At 34.2% G+C, this 15,468-nt stretch overlaps 1 protein-coding gene across 4 annotated transcripts; it reads left to right on the top strand.

Moving 5' to 3' along the window:
* Positions 1–2,740: 2,740 nt before the first annotated feature.
* Positions 2,741–15,252, top strand: LOC111807069 (CMP-sialic acid transporter 3). Of its 4 annotated transcripts, XR_015423171.1 has the most exons (18): positions 2,741–2,900; positions 3,012–3,119; positions 3,694–3,949; positions 4,808–4,924; positions 5,855–5,911; positions 8,974–9,051; positions 9,227–9,271; positions 11,042–11,101; positions 12,396–12,515; positions 12,629–12,706; positions 13,045–13,114; positions 13,610–13,717; positions 13,875–14,008; positions 14,098–14,171; positions 14,495–14,540; positions 14,640–14,706; positions 14,778–14,896; positions 14,965–15,252. XR_015423171.1 is itself a non-coding variant. In XM_087129085.1 (17 exons), exons 3-16 carry the CDS (start codon positions 3,782–3,784, stop codon positions 14,688–14,690), a joined length of 1,206 nt encoding a protein of 401 aa, XP_086985211.1. In that variant the 5' UTR covers positions 2,741–2,900; positions 3,012–3,119; positions 3,694–3,781; the 3' UTR covers positions 14,691–14,706; positions 14,965–15,252. The 4 variants fall into 4 exon arrangements, 3 of the variants coding, with proteins under 3 accessions (XP_086985211.1, XP_086985213.1, XP_086985212.1); XM_087129085.1 differs by lacking the exon at positions 14,778–14,896; XM_087129086.1 differs by lacking the exon at positions 14,778–14,896 and having other exon boundaries at positions 2,750–2,900; positions 3,000–3,119.
* Positions 15,253–15,468: the final 216 nt, after the last annotated feature.

Raw genomic sequence — 15,468 nt, 5'->3', positions numbered from 1 at the left:
ATTTAAAAAATAAAATATTTTTAAGCTTATGTTTATTTATTTATTTATTTTTATTTTCTCGAACTCATTCAAAATCATGTGATCATGATGGAACCTATCATTTCGTAAAACGTCATAGCCTTAGTCTCTACTTTCCAATTCATGCTGAATTGTATGTACAGTATTTCTCTACGCATTTGCACATTGACCCCCATGTAAGCCCGTATATGTATCCTTGGACCGGGGCTTCAGCTAGTGTACACTCACGTTGTCGAAAAAGCCGCAGAGGGGAAGGAGCATGAATAATATCGAAATGTACTAGTGTACGTGTTCGTACTAATCATAACAAGGAAGTATCCCGATACACGTGCTATACAAAATGTATGATGTCTCCATAACTTTAAGTCATGAGATATACGTATGATGCAAGTCGTACCTCCGTTTTTTCGTAAACATAACTTTCATGAATAACATAAGTGGCTTAATAATTTCTTATAAGCATGGAGTGAACGTGAAGCACGGTGTGCATGACATAGCATATAAAGGCTGAAAAGATGGAGAAGACAATGAGTGAAAGTACATGCTTTCTGCATCCCAAAACAATATTACAATATTATAATTTCTTATATTTAATTTTATATTATATAACGGGTTATTTCACGTATTATGGATGTGAGATCCGGCTCATAATAGACGAACACCAAGTAAAAGAAAGATAAGAAATTGCAAAGGCTAATGTTTCACCTACAAAGAAGGTCGATTTCCCCGTGGCCTCCCGAGGGAGTTTCTTTTCACAAGGGAGCAAGCCCGAACAATATCGGTTGCTTCATTGCCTTGGTCACTCAACATCACGCTTATTTATAAAAAAATAATTTCGATGAGTAATTAATTTACTCGGTAAGTAGCTAACTTGTCTTTTATAAGTTTTAACAATCATCTTTCTCGTAAATTTTAAGTTTTATTCACCAATGACTCCTAGTTTCTTTTACTAAGATCTTTTGTTCGTTAAAAAGTGTTCCAGCTACTTCAAGCTTAGACTGCGAACTCTTTATATGCTTATCTCAATTTTCGGACACTGTATGCAAGACTCACTCTCGGTCACATATGACCTGTCTTGTAAACTCTCTGATGACCTGTAACATAATATAATCCGAAGGTCAGGAATTCTCATTATCCCTAACTTAGACCACAACACAGGGTCATGAATTCCGCGGAGATTAGTAAACTAAAAATACTCATATATAACCCATGACCCGATCAACTCATATAACATTTCCATTTTGTATTCATAACACGCTCATGTCTTATTCATGCATCCATAGATATCGCAAATTAACCATGTCATACACATATATTTACATTAAACTCATAATCGCTCACGATTGTAAAATAACATTCACAATGTCTAATATAAGTATAGGCCAATCTTAATAATACAGGTCAAAATAAGTCAAACGGGATGAATTGGAGGTCAAACGAAGCTCACACGCACCAAGATAACCTGCACCTTCACTCGCAATCACGCACACGTGTTCTTCACGTGCCAATCATTCGCATCCTACCGTTCCAATTTCATCTCGATTTCTTCTACAACTTAATAATCTCACTCTTATGAATCTAACAGACATGTGGTCGAGTTTCATCTCGATTTCTCTACCATTTTCTTTCCTTCTTTTATTCATGCTCAACCACATGTCCATTCCCTTATCTCCCCCATGGCGGCAGCAGCTCTGCTGTCACTGTATTTATTTATTTTCTTTTATTATTATTGACTTATTCCTTTATTTATACAAAAATATTTTATTATATTTATTTATTTATTATTATTATTTTTTTAACAAATTCAGTGTATTACAATTTAGGTTTGTCAAAATAACTTATAAAATAATCAATGTATTCATTTATTTAAAAAGATTTAATATTTATATTCTCTTGTACTATATATATATATATATATATAAATGAACATTGAACACAAAAATAAAAAATATTATTATGTATTATTTTTTGGGTCAATTTAAAAGTTATAAAAAATATTAAAAAAAAAAACTATAAACTTTATTTTCTTTTTATTGACATATGACTTTAAAAAGGTTAAAAAAAATTCAAACAAAAAAATTAAATTAAAAAGTACATTTAATTACTTGAAATAATTACGAAAATAAAATTTGGGACCAAATTAGAAATTTAAACTAATCTAAAGGACCAGAAAAAAAAAAAGTTAGTTCAATATTTACCTAAAAATGCTTACAATTTCCATTTATAAATCGAATTTCTCTATTTTATCTTTAGAAAAAATAGAAAAATGTAATTAATGTGAAGTATTTTTCTTCTTAAAAAAAATAATTAAAGTTATTTGAGCTTTAGAAAATAAAAATAAAAAATACTATAAATTTTTTAATAATCAACCTAATATTTGTGGCTTATTTAAAATGATAATTGGTATCGTATTATTTAAACATATGTTCAAATTAATATATTTGAAGTTTTATTTATTAAAATTAAAATAAATCTTCTAAATTTCAAAACTAAAATAAATAAATAAATAAATATATATTAGAAATGAAAATAAAACTTAAAATTGAGGGACGAAAATAAAAACTTTTTGAAGCATTAAAATGAAAAAAAAGAAACAAAATTAAAGCTCAAGAAAAGAACAAGCCGTTGATTGGTCTGTCACCATCGCTGCATCACCTTCATCCTAAACAGAACGACGGCAGACACGTCATGTAAATTCAAGGAACTTAAAATTTGGTTTAACCAAAAAAAAAAAAAAAAAGGTTAGAGAGAGAGAGAGAGAGAGAGAGACAGAGAGAGACAAACAGAGCTCTAACAACAAACGTTTCGCGCGATCTCTCTCTCTGCGAAATGTGCATATTGCTTCGTCCTCGCATGTGTCAGCAATTCGAATTCCATATAAGGTTAGACGAAGAGAGATATAATTTTCCTGAAGAGAGTATAAATGCGAAGAGGATTCCGAATCTATGTTCATCTGAAAACACTGTGTTTCGTGTCTTGAGTTTTTGTTGCAGTCGCTGAGGTGTTGGATCTAGCCAACGAGTTTTGCCGTCGGTGGAATTGTCGGCGAGCTAATTCTTCCTTGAATGCTCGATTCTGGAGGCGGGAGGCGTCTAGAACAGGTGGATTTTATGATTTGAGTGGATTCAGACATTTCTTTTGATGCTTAAACGACTGCACTGAGTGTAGCTGAATTTGTTGAGTTGGTTTGATGAGGATCCTTGAAATTGGCCTTTTTTCGTCTTTGAAATCGTCTAGTAATGGGATCTTTTGATAAGATCTGTCTGAATTTTATTTCGTTCTTGATGGATCTATGGCCGGGTTTTATTTATTTATTTTTTATATCATTTTAACTGATTGGGTAGGATTTTCGGGTTTTAACATCCATTGTCATGGCGGGGATGGGGATTAGACTCTTTGCTGATCATAATGTTATGGAACTATGAATGTCTTGCGTGGTTACTTTTAGTCGGTTGTTAATAAATATCCTCCGAGTTTTTGAGATTGTGTTGTACAATGTTGTTCTTCTGATCTCAATATGCACTACCGCAGTGTATCTATCTGATTTTAGTATAAGAATTCTCTTATAAAAAAATTTTAGTATAAGAAATATAAATTTCATTAGCTGCAATGTATATCTTTTTCAAATGGTCTGTGTTGGTTACTAACTTTTCATTCGTTGGTGATATTGATTAGGTCTGTTGGATTTCATCTCATTACATAAGAGTTGGCCGTGCTTTTTTGATATAGTCAGTCTGAGCAAGCATAGTTTTGCGGTAGGCTGATGAAGAACGGAATGATAGAATGCTGTGTTTGTCACTCCCCGTTGGTTTCTCCGACTAACAAAGGTATATCGAGGGCATATGATCAACATAAGATCAGAATATCATCTAAGCAACGAGCCTTAAACACCCTCCTGGTTGTAGGTGATTGTATCTTGGTTGGTATGCAGGTGATTGCCATATCTCAACTTATTCTTGACTTATCTTTGTTGACACTTGCATTTTCTTAATTGAATTCTCAGTGAAATGTAATCATGCAAAAGATTGTGCTTCCATGGTTATCCTGCTTTTTTATTTTATTTTTATATATTTATTTAGTGTGTATTTTTCCTTCTTTTCCTTTTTGAGATGGTTTTGAGAAATAAATTTTTGTTGTTCTGTCCATTCTGTGATGTACTGAACCTAATTCTACTCCTTACTCTTGGATATCTACCTTTCCTATCATCGATTTTATTCCACAATGAAAATCATACTAATTACTGTTATTCCTTAAGCCCAATTGGACCATCAAGAAACCTTAACAGCCTTCCTTCTCGGTCCCCTTGTATACGTGCTTTGTTGCCAGTGTCCACATGCTCCCCTTCTTTATCATTGCTGCTTTTGTCAACTTGCCCATATGATATGTCTATTTTTCTGTTAGCACGTTCAACCTTCACAACGCTTAGAAAATAGCCAATAACGCATGTAAGTGCTATAGAACAACTGCCACCATTGTCTCTATAAATTAACGGTCCTTACCTCACAGCAAGTAGAATTCAGTAAGTGGTGATGTTTATGTAGCAATCTAGTCAATTATTTCTTATCAAGAAATAAAACAATAGACGCTTATATATATATATAGAAGATTGCACAATTTTGAAAAATTGTTCATGGTATTGCATGTAAAAGCAGACAAGAAGGTGCTTGCACCCCCACATGAATCTTCCTTTTCTTGTTTGATGCTATTTTGATTGGTTTAAGAAAGTCAAATTTTCACGTGATCTAACCTGGTTTTTAGATGTCTAACACTGGTTCATTTTCATTGCCAGCCTATTTTGGTTTATATGTCCAAGGTGGATGGGAAATTCATGTTCAGTCCAATTAGTGTTAACTTTTTGACCGAGATTACAAAGGTTATCTTTGCTATTGTTATGCTGATAATCCAGGTACTTATTATCTTGGAAACTGATCATTTGCCTTTAAATATATACGAACTATACTCTCAAGTGGCTTTGAGCCTGTAATGCTCAATTTGAATGGATATCTCAAACCTAATCATGTTAGTTTATACAGTTTGCTAATTTTGTTTGTTTGTGGTACAAATTAATAATTTAATTCTTATTATATTGTGGGTGATAAGAAAGACAGTGACTGGTGAACTTTTCTGCTTGTTTGGGAGGGAGTTGTGGGGGAGGGGGCTTTATATTGCGTGATCCTTTGTAATAGTTAATTTTGTTTTTATCTGTGAGTGCCTGAGCTTGTTTACACGACCTCGACTAATCTTATAGACAATTTCTTGAGTTTGTAACATCTAGTTTCCATACAAACTTTTAAGGAATTTAATATCTTAGTTAGATGGGTGACCACCATGGCATTCGATTTTCCAAAAGTGTTTTTGTTGTTTTCACATACCATAATGCCAACTAGGAAGCCATCCCATGGTGTATGTAATAGGTGATCGATGCCACAATTCCTCACGAGTAGGTTTTTGAATCATACAAAACTAGAAGTTGATTTCATTTTAGATCACTTATGTTATTTGGATAAACAATTAGTTTAAGCTATAAATGTAATTCCATCAAATATAGGAACCGGCTTTTTTGATACGCAAACAACTTTTTCTTATTTAGCATTGAAGTAAGACAATTTAATTGATTTTGATTTCAAATCCAAGGCATCTCTAATTTTTTTTCTTTGTCTAAGACCTGTATTTTTCAAATGAGTTGGTTTCAGTATGACTTTGGAATTTGTGGTTTGGTAGAGCTTTTCATCTAACTTCACGTAAAAGTGTTGAGTTTCTTGATTGAATTGCTTCTGAACAGACCCCATGGCCCATGAATCTGTCTTAGTATTAACTCTAGCTATGAATTGTGCAGGCTAGACATCAGAAAGTTGGGGAAAAGCCTCTTCTCTCAATATCAACATTTATGCAGGTTAGTTTCTCGCATGAATATTATCTAGTTAATTATTAGTAGTTTAACTATTATCTAATTACTGGCAATCTCTCTAACCCGGTCTCTCTAACCCAGTCTTAAGGCTGTCTCTGCCTTTTTGTTTGAATATATTAATCTTTAATGTTTCTTATTAAAAAAAATTGATTATCAATAGTTTCTATTGAATATAATCTCTATGCTTGCCTTTTCAAAGTAAAATATTTTAGATTTACATGAATTGAGATAGATAAACCATAACCTCATTGTAAATGAAACAATATAAAACCCCAAAATATAAATGTAAGCCCAACCCAAAAGCCAAGTGAAAAGCCTAACAAGCAAACACTAAATAAAAGCGCATCAATTGTTGAGGATGATGAGAAGCAATGAATAAATACAAAACTCTTTGGTCACAGGCATCCATAGAGGTGTTTAACCTAGACAAAGTAAAAACCTCCCCTCGAGACAAATCTACACTCGTGTAGATCCACTGTTTCTCTTGAGCCTAATGTTTTTAAAAAATAGTACAAAAGTGGTTGATGGAAATCTTCTCTAAGCTGAGGATCTAACGTCCTGCTTTTCGATATACCCGAGCCATGGACCATCTCTACTAACACGGAAATTTTAAACGATGTAAATGTTTGAATCAATTTGAAAACATGCATGCATAAGCAGATTTACCACAAAACAATAGAAGTTTATATACAAGACTTTGGGGACAACATTTAAACCAATAACATATACAATAAAAAACATCAAAATTAAAATCCAAACTCAGATCTAACTCAACCCTAAAACCCCGCAACTCGACCATGCTGCTGTACCGATCATGCAACTCCATTATTAACTGAAAAAAAAAAAAAAAAAGTAGCATGAATGAGTGTAAAAATACTTCTTTAAGTAGCTTGCTTATAGGCTCATAATACATTCTTGAGATTTATTGTTTTAACTTAAGTTGATCTGCTAATATGTCTTATCACAAACCTTGAAGTTTCATTACTAAGTCACAGGTCCTTGAAGTTTCATTACTAAGTCACGGTCTCTTCTATACTAACTCACCCCAAACTCAACTTAGTTTCTGGTTCGGTATACATTACTTAGCCCTAACAAGACTCTTTTTAGTTTACCGACACTCATCTTTTAGCTCCATAGAGCTCCACTTCCTTTTTAAGAGTATCTTAGAATTATAGGGCGTTATGCATAACTCCTCACTAGTCCCTTCAATTATGCTTCACAATTTCAAGGTGCAACCTCTTTCCAACTCCTATCATCATTACATTACGAGTGCTGTCAACTGAGATGGGTATCAAGGTTTAGTTAGCATCCCCTAATAGACTCCATAATGTCCTCATAAGGATGTGACCCTCGTGCGCCAACTCTCATGATTATGTGGTCCCTTGCCCTCAAGTTGCAAGATCATAACTAAGGGGCAGTTGGAATCCCATATTGCACTCACACAATATACAAATGACACAATAAAGTTCATATATTGTGATCTCCACTAGGCCTACAATATAATGCATAGCAAGACACCTACATCAGGCTATCTTCTGGACCTACCAACTTATAAGGAACACATGTAGACCCTCGCTTCTCAAGACAGGTTCACTAATAGATGATACTGGCGTCCCTTATTATTCCCCACATTGCACAAATATAAAAGGGGATTGACCGCCCAAGCCACTGCCAGATATAAATTATTATATAGGTCCCTGGGAGACATGTTCATGACTATGGGTTAATTGGTGAAACCCCTAATCATCCTTGCATACCATTCTAAACATCACAAACATCACAGTGCTGAATTAAGGAGGGACGTGCTACTACGGACAAATCATCCGTATTAAGCATTTAAACTCTACTCATACACTAATCATGCTTATTCTTATCCTACAAACAAAAACTTGAACGGAATCTCCGAACAACTATGTGTTACATGTGTCGATGTTCCTTTCTATGCAAATCAACTTCTAACTCGATCCAAATTTCCCCAAATTCCTCAAATGAGTCCTACAATGAGAGAAATTAGGAATGAGTTGAAATTGGATCGAAAAACAAACAAACGGAGGTCAAATAGGCAAAAGTGGACAAACCTCACGCGCTCCATACGCCTACACGTGTGCAACCAACTCGCCCATTTGCTCCTCAACGTGCACCCACACGCCTTGTCTTCAAGCTCCAGTTGCCTGTAGAATGTGATTACCCTCTCTATCCAAGCAGGTTTTCTTCTATGGTTCAAATTCAACTTGGTTCTATCATCAAAATCGGAGAGCTCATCTAGAGGATTCCACATAAAAAAAACATTCCAAAAGGGTTCACTTCGCAAGAAGTTTTGTGCATCTAAAGTTTATGGGTTTTTTTTTTCCAATTTTCTTCCCAATTTGACCTTCGATGAGGGCCTTCCCAATCTTATTTCCTTAAATTGCTTCGACTAAACTCTTACCTATTCCTCATGGATTCAAACCCCTCGATCAATTTTACCATTTCTCCTAGATAATTCACGAATTGGTGCACAATTATTGCTCTGATAAAGGGTTCCAAAATATGCGATTTTTCAGACGAGATTTAATCATCAGGTTTCTTAATCAGTAGCTTAAAAACCAAATTACCTGTCTAAAACGCCTCAGACTCCTTCCAAGCCCTGTCACCTACTAAAAGTCCCAAATATCATCTTGCAAATGTGTCGGTTAAACTCTTAACTCCCATTTGTTCCCTCATTGGCACTGGAAATTCCGGCGCCAATTTTCCCTTTTTATTTTAGTTTTTCTAATTTAAAATTTACTGAGGTTTGGTACTTAATTGTTGAGGGTTTGGTACTTAATTGTTGGTCTGAAATCAGTTTGCTTGTTGAAGCTGTTTGATTCTCCTGATCATTTAATAGTTTACCTGTGCTGAAAGGTTTTAGTCTCCTTTAAGGATGGACGCTTCTACTTGAGGGTAGTAATTGAATGTAAACTTCAGATTCTTTTTATGAATATTATATTGTTTTTTTCTTTATTTATTCTTCTGTTCCGGAGCTTTTTCTAGGTATAATGCCAAAGATGTCTTGTTTTCTTTTGCAGGCAGCACGTAACAATGTGCTTCTCGCTGTGCCAGCACTTCTCTATGCAATCAATAATTACCTGAAGTTTATCATGCAGGTATACTGTTCATATCTATTGAAGTGTTTTATTTTATAAATTCTGTTTTTTTTTTTTAATTTATTATTATTATTTTTTTAACTGGATACATCTTGGAATTACTTTACACTGTCAGATTATATTGTCTTTGAACAATTTTAGATATGTATAACTAACCATGTGACTGTCTATACAGCTATCTTTCAACCCTGCAACTGTGAAGATGCTTAGCAATTTAAAGGTATTGTGTCTATCAGTAAATTACTGTATTTGTTGTGGTATTATAACTTCTCTTTTGCTTAGCTCATAAGATTGGCGACTCTCTCTTGATGCGCTAATACTCTCATCTTACTTAAAGGTTCTTGTTTGTTTGGACAAGGTTGTTTTGTAATGCTGTACCGATATGGTTATGTCCCATAAGTAATAACCTTTATGGGCATTTCCCATCCTGCTCAAGAATTATTAATTATCCAATTCCTATTTCCAATGAAAACTCCATTTTTTAAAAAAAATAAGAACTAAGAGTAGTGTACAATGGAAGGACATACATTGACCACCATGACTTTACCTAGTAGGTGAAAAGGGAAAATTGTAAACTTAAATTCCTTTGTAGTCATAATGTTATTTTGGTGGGTGACTACTCGAATATTTTGGCTTTATATGTTATGCACATAGGTAGTAATCATGGAATATTGGTCTATTATTTTCTTTTTATTTATTTTAAGAAATCTAGTTTTCATTAAGAAAAATGAAAGAATGTACAGGGGCACACACACAAAAAGAAAAAAACGTGCCCACAAAAGGAACCCACCACAACCTACTAGAAAGGATTCCAATCCAAAAGAATAAGATCTAACCGATAGTTACAAGATGGTTGATTCGCAGAAGCGAATCAAGATGCATTAAATCTCACCACCTCTGACATATTCGCTAGAGATCACTCAATCACCATAAAGACCTTACTGTTCCTCAAGCCACACACTCTGAAGTCGTGAAATAACATGCCTGCCATAACCCTCTTCCCTTATTATGAACAGAAGAGTTCATTAGAATTCCTCTATCAAAGAACAACCATACCTGTGATGCACCCATGCCACCCCAAACAAACTAAAGCATCAACTTCAAAGGTAGTCACCCCATAAGAGATGGTGAAGATCCTCCTCGTGTCATCTGCAAAGAACACACCATTGTGGCCACAAAGCAAATGGTGGTTTGATGCCCATTCTACATATATGAAATACGACAATGGATAAACAGTGAGTGCTTGCACAATCATTGTGGGATATTAGTTGATGTGTGCTTTAACTATAATGCTTGTTGCACCATCCTCTGTTTGTTGTGGTGGACTTCTACAACATATATCAGAAATTTAGATATAAATATATGTGTGTGTTTGTATATATTGTACGCATGTATAACAATGCATGAAAAATTAATTCTTGTGGAATTGGTGTTTTAGTACAATGGTTTGACTATAACACATGCTTGAATCAATGCTGGTTTTTGATTGATAACCGTTGGATATATTTTCACCCTTACATATGATATTCTACTCTGCTTTTAAAATGGTACGACTTGTTGTGTTATGGTAAAGCATATGAATGATTTGGAAGGGAAAAAAATCCATCATGCGCATCAAAACACTGTAGGAGGTGAAAGGTTTCTCATATAACTCTTGCATCATCATTTTCTTTGTACGTATCATCATTACTTAAAAGGAAAAGTTCCAGCAACTAATTTTTATTTTCTTCCTGTGTTAGCAGTAGGCTAGTACTAGAACCAAGTTGTTCATCCACTCTTCTAATTTCAGTTTAGGTTTAGATACTAAAAAAAATGGTTGGTGGAGTGTGTAAAACATAGAGACTTTGAAGAAAATGGTTTCTCTTAGGACATAGGGTGACGAGTCTGATTATTGATGAGGATTCTCTAATTGTGCTTGTCTTAACCTTAAAACATATATATCTTATATGATTTTCCAAAAATACTATTCTAATTGATACGGCCTGTTCAGGTTTTGGTGATTGCTGTCTTGCTAAAGTTGATTATGAGACGACATTTTTCTATTATTCAGGTTAGTATATTTCTTCTGCCATCTTTGCCTTCTCAATGTGTTGAGCTATTACAATGGAGGGTGGAGAAAAAGTATCAATTGTTTAGCAATTAGTTCTAATATAACATCCAATTGTTTATGCATATGTTTATAAAATCAAATATAGAAAGTAATTACCTTCGGTTATTTATTACCTTTTACTTGTTTCATTTTTCTGCATCAGGAATTATTATTATTACTACTATTTAAACGATAAACCAAATTGTTAGAAGACCAAAAAAATATATTTTTGTTAAAATATGGAAAGCTACAAAATAAAGGCAGATTAGAGGACATTGAGCTTAAGAGCTCTCTGATTGACATTGATCACAAAAGGGAATAATTATGTTTTGGAAGGGAACACCAACAACAGAGTTTTGGTTGATTGAATTTCTGGAAATCTTCACCTTCATGGTACAACTAGGAGAAAGATCCTACAAAGTAATCTTTTGTGATGTCATTTGGTTTGAGTTTTTCCAAGGCAACCATCTGAAGGAAGAACTTCACTTTCTCTAGAACCTTTCTCTTCCATATTCTTCGACAGAAATAAGGAGGGAGGGGTAAGATGTACTTGGAGATTTGCAAGAAAGCTGACACCAGGTGTCTAAGTGACACCTTTTATTGGGATGATGGAATTGGAACGACTCTGGATGTTTCAACCTTTGGCATCATGAACTACTCTCTTTTATTAAAATTTTCTTTAAACAAAAGGTTCCAACTCTGTCCTTCACAATAGGTTAGCGAGTAGGGGATGGATTCCGTCGCTCTTTATTTCCTTTATGGGTTGGCTTTCATATTTATTTTTTCAAGAAACCCACTGCCATTTGATTCTTCAAGTTATAAAAACGGAATCTTTTTTGGTGCTGATATTTTAGAGATGATAAATGAGAGGCTGGAAGTTTCCATCAATTACATTGTGATCACCACCAGCAAATGGCTAAGGACTATTTCCTGTCCACAAGGAATAAAGATTTTCATTAATGATTGAAAAAGTTAAAAAGAGTACAAAAGTGTTAAATATCTATTTCTTATCTTAGAATGTTATACTAGTTTCTCAAGCTTGTCTTGTCTCCCTCACCAATGAAGAGATAACAGTATGGAGAAACCTTTCACATAATTGTTTTTTTAATGTCTTAGACATTCTACTCAAAATACCATATAAATCAAAAGGTAGATCTCCGTATCTTATGCCTGAAAGGCTTGAACATCCATCTAGGCTTACCATTGAAGAACAAAGAAGGTAATGGAACTGATATTTATTTTTTATTTGCCCCAGTGGGAAGCACTTGCTCTGCTGCTTATTGGCATAAGTGTAAATCAGTTGCGGTCCATGCCTGATACCTCCACTTTGGGTCTCACAGTTACCATGAGCACATATGTCTACACACTGATTTTTGTAAGTGGATCTTGTTTCATGGCTAGAATGCTAGCACTGTCTTACATACAAGCTAGTTCTTCTTCCTTTGGTTTCTATATATTTTCAAGTAATTTGAATTTTTTTTTTTACAGGTAACTGTTCCATCTCTAGCTTCTGTTTATAACGAATATGCTTTGAAGAGCCAGTATGATACTAGCATCTATCTTCAGGTAATGATACTATTCTTGTGTTAAATTTAATCTGGAGAATAAGCTATAGATACGTTTCTATGTTTCATACGTTCTCTATGTAGAAAAGTAAGAATACCTGTCCACACCTGTAGCCAATAAAGTATTTTATCACTAACTATTTCCGTTTGATTAGACTTTGGGATAATGGGTGTGGGATATTGAGTGGCATTTCCCTTATCTCAGAGCTTCTCTTTTTGATGTTGATGTCATAGCATTCTAAGCTTATACAAATATTTCATGTTTCTTAATGTTCGTTATATCTGCTTACTCAATAATTGGGTCTGTCTTCTGAATGGGGGATTTCTATTGAAGTGCAGAATCTGTTTTTATATGGATATGGCGCGATATTCAACTTCATGGGAATATTAGGAACAGTTCTTATGAAAGGTAAGATATAAATCTCTTATTTACTACCTCCCAAATAAATAAGCAGAAGACTTTGTATGATTCCTTCCAGAAGATGCTGCTTCGACATCTTGGATTTTGTCTCTTGTTCTTTTTTATTTTTGATACCGAGATATTTATAATACTGATCATGACTTGGCAGATGTAATTTCACGTTGAGTCATCTTTTTAACATACTGTTTTGATCTGTGTTCTTAACAAAACGGATGTCATTTTAAATCTTGTTTAGATAACATACGTGGCAATTTTATATTCTTTACTTTGTTCTCTTACTAAATTCTCTTCAGATTAGATATTTTTTAATGAATTAAATGTCTGGTTTGTTTGGAATGTTTGATCAAAAGCTGCCAATTATGCTTTTTTTTCAACATTTTCAGGATGTTGTCTTTGATTTTGGCTGCCTTCATTGTGAATGTATTAGCTCAATGGCATTTTAGAGCTCTGATTAGCTGCTTTCTGGCTTTTTGTATATGTCAGGTCCTAGCAGCTTTGATATACTCCAAGGTCATTCTAAAGCCACAATGCTGCTTATAGCTAATAATGCAGCACAAGGAATTCTATCCTCTTTCTTCTTCAAATATGCAGGTAAACTAAACTTTTAAAAGGCTTCTTAATAATTTTTTTGATTAAAGCATTCATTTTTCTTATGTAGAAAACTGCTTTAATATTACAAGTTTCTGGTCACTTTTGTCCATGTATTAATATCTCACGTCTGATTAGAGTTCTATTTTGTATCTTGCAGATACAATTCTGAAGAAGTACTCCTCAACAGTTGCTACCATATTTACAGGCATAGCGTCGGCCATCTTGTTTGGTCATCAGTTGACTATGAACTTTGTCTTGGGAATATCTATAGTGTTCATCTCTATGCACCAGGTACTTCGTGGTGGGGATAACACTGAAAAGACTAAATATGCTATCAAGAACGTAATTATCGACCACTAATTCTTGATATTGTGTTTCAGTTCTTCTCACCCCTCTCAAAAGTCAAAGACGAGCAGAATGGGGTTACTGAAATGGTGGATGTGGATAACCAGAGGTAGGAACTTATTCATAGTGTGAGACCAATCTGGTGTGGTTTGTTTTCATGGGGTTCATTTTTGTTATACTTAAAACAATTTCAACCAACGACCCAAGCTCACTGCTAGCAGATATTGTCATTTTTGGGTTTTTCCTTTCGGGCTTTCCCTCAAAGTTTTTTAAAACGCATTTGCTAGGGAGAGGTTTCCACTCTTGGTGTTTCATTCTCCTTCCCAACTGATTTGGGATCTCACTATGGAGACTGATTTGTTCTTCGGTGGAAAACCTGTTTGGATTGTTTTTCTTTCTGGATATTTAGTTTTTTGGGATTTTCCTTTCCAGGTCAAAGGGTTCCTTCGTAAATATTGCAGCAGGAGCAAATGAAGAGGTGGGGATTTGGCTCGTCTTCCGAGTTTGTTTTCAGAGTATTCTATGAAAAATTCTCGGATTACGCACCGTGAATGACTCGCCTTTGATTTATTTGCAGGCTAGTCATCTTGTTGAATCTGATGAGAGAAAGCCACTTCTTCCAACCTAAGCTTTTTCTGGACATGGTATTTTGATGCTTTTATTTTTCTCTTTCTTTTTATAATAACTCTTTATAATTACTATTTAACTTCTCAAGTTAGCAAAAAAGGAGCTCCAAATTCACCAGATAGTTAAGTTTGGTGATTCCATAATCTATCTACTCTGATCCCAATAGAGTCAGTACACACACTAGATATGACCTCTTGGCTGATCAAGGTTGTAATCTGGAAATTTGGCATTATAAGCTAGAGTTCGACATCAAATCACATCAACTTCTGTTGCAGGATTTTGTACATCGGACCATACGAAGACGACGACGACGGGTCTCAACCTTTATCAATAAATTTTTTTTTTTGATGAGGCCCTCCAAGGTTGCAGTAGAGCGTTCCTCAGGTTGGTTTGGAAATGAAAATTTTGTTGCTACAGAATTAGATTAGGTAATAATAATATGGGTATTATCATATACCAAGGTCTATATAGCTCTTACCTTCTTTTCAAGTTGTGGTCTTAGTAACATGTATTATTAATTCTTTACCCCAGACTGATTATAATGAATATTTTTTTTCTCTTTCCTTCCAATATCTCTAATTTTTATAAATCCTTCCCCCCCTTGAAAATGTAGTGCTACAATTCAGATCTTATGGTAAAACTATATCTTATACATATAATGGAAATATTATACATTAGATACATTTTCTTTGTTTGAAAGGTGTCATCAAGTCTGCTTAATTGGGAATGGAGAAATTTTTTAATTCATGTCTCAGCATGCTGACTTTGATGGACTATCT

This window comes from Cucurbita pepo, chromosome 12, assembly GCF_057944985.1.
Source record: "Cucurbita pepo subsp. pepo isolate OVF chromosome 12, ASM5794498v1, whole genome shotgun sequence".
In the NCBI taxonomy this organism is placed as follows: Eukaryota; Viridiplantae; Streptophyta; class Magnoliopsida; order Cucurbitales; family Cucurbitaceae; genus Cucurbita; species Cucurbita pepo.
The sequence above is the reverse complement of the archived record's forward strand: the minus strand, read 5'-3'. Positions and strand labels throughout refer to the sequence as shown.

Excerpts from the sequence above, each read along its gene's own strand:
- LOC111807069 (XM_087129085.1), top strand. The coding sequence starts at position 3,782 with ATGAAGAACGGAATGATAGAATGCTGTGTTTGTCACTCCCCGTTGGTT. Across the intron at positions 9,272-11,041 it reads AGATGCTTAGCAATTTAAAG|GTTTTGGTGATTGCTGTCTT; the intron begins GTATTGTGTCTA and ends CGGCCTGTTCAG. Across the intron at positions 13,718-13,874 it reads TTTCTTCTTCAAATATGCAG|ATACAATTCTGAAGAAGTAC; the intron begins GTAAACTAAACT and ends TGTATCTTGCAG.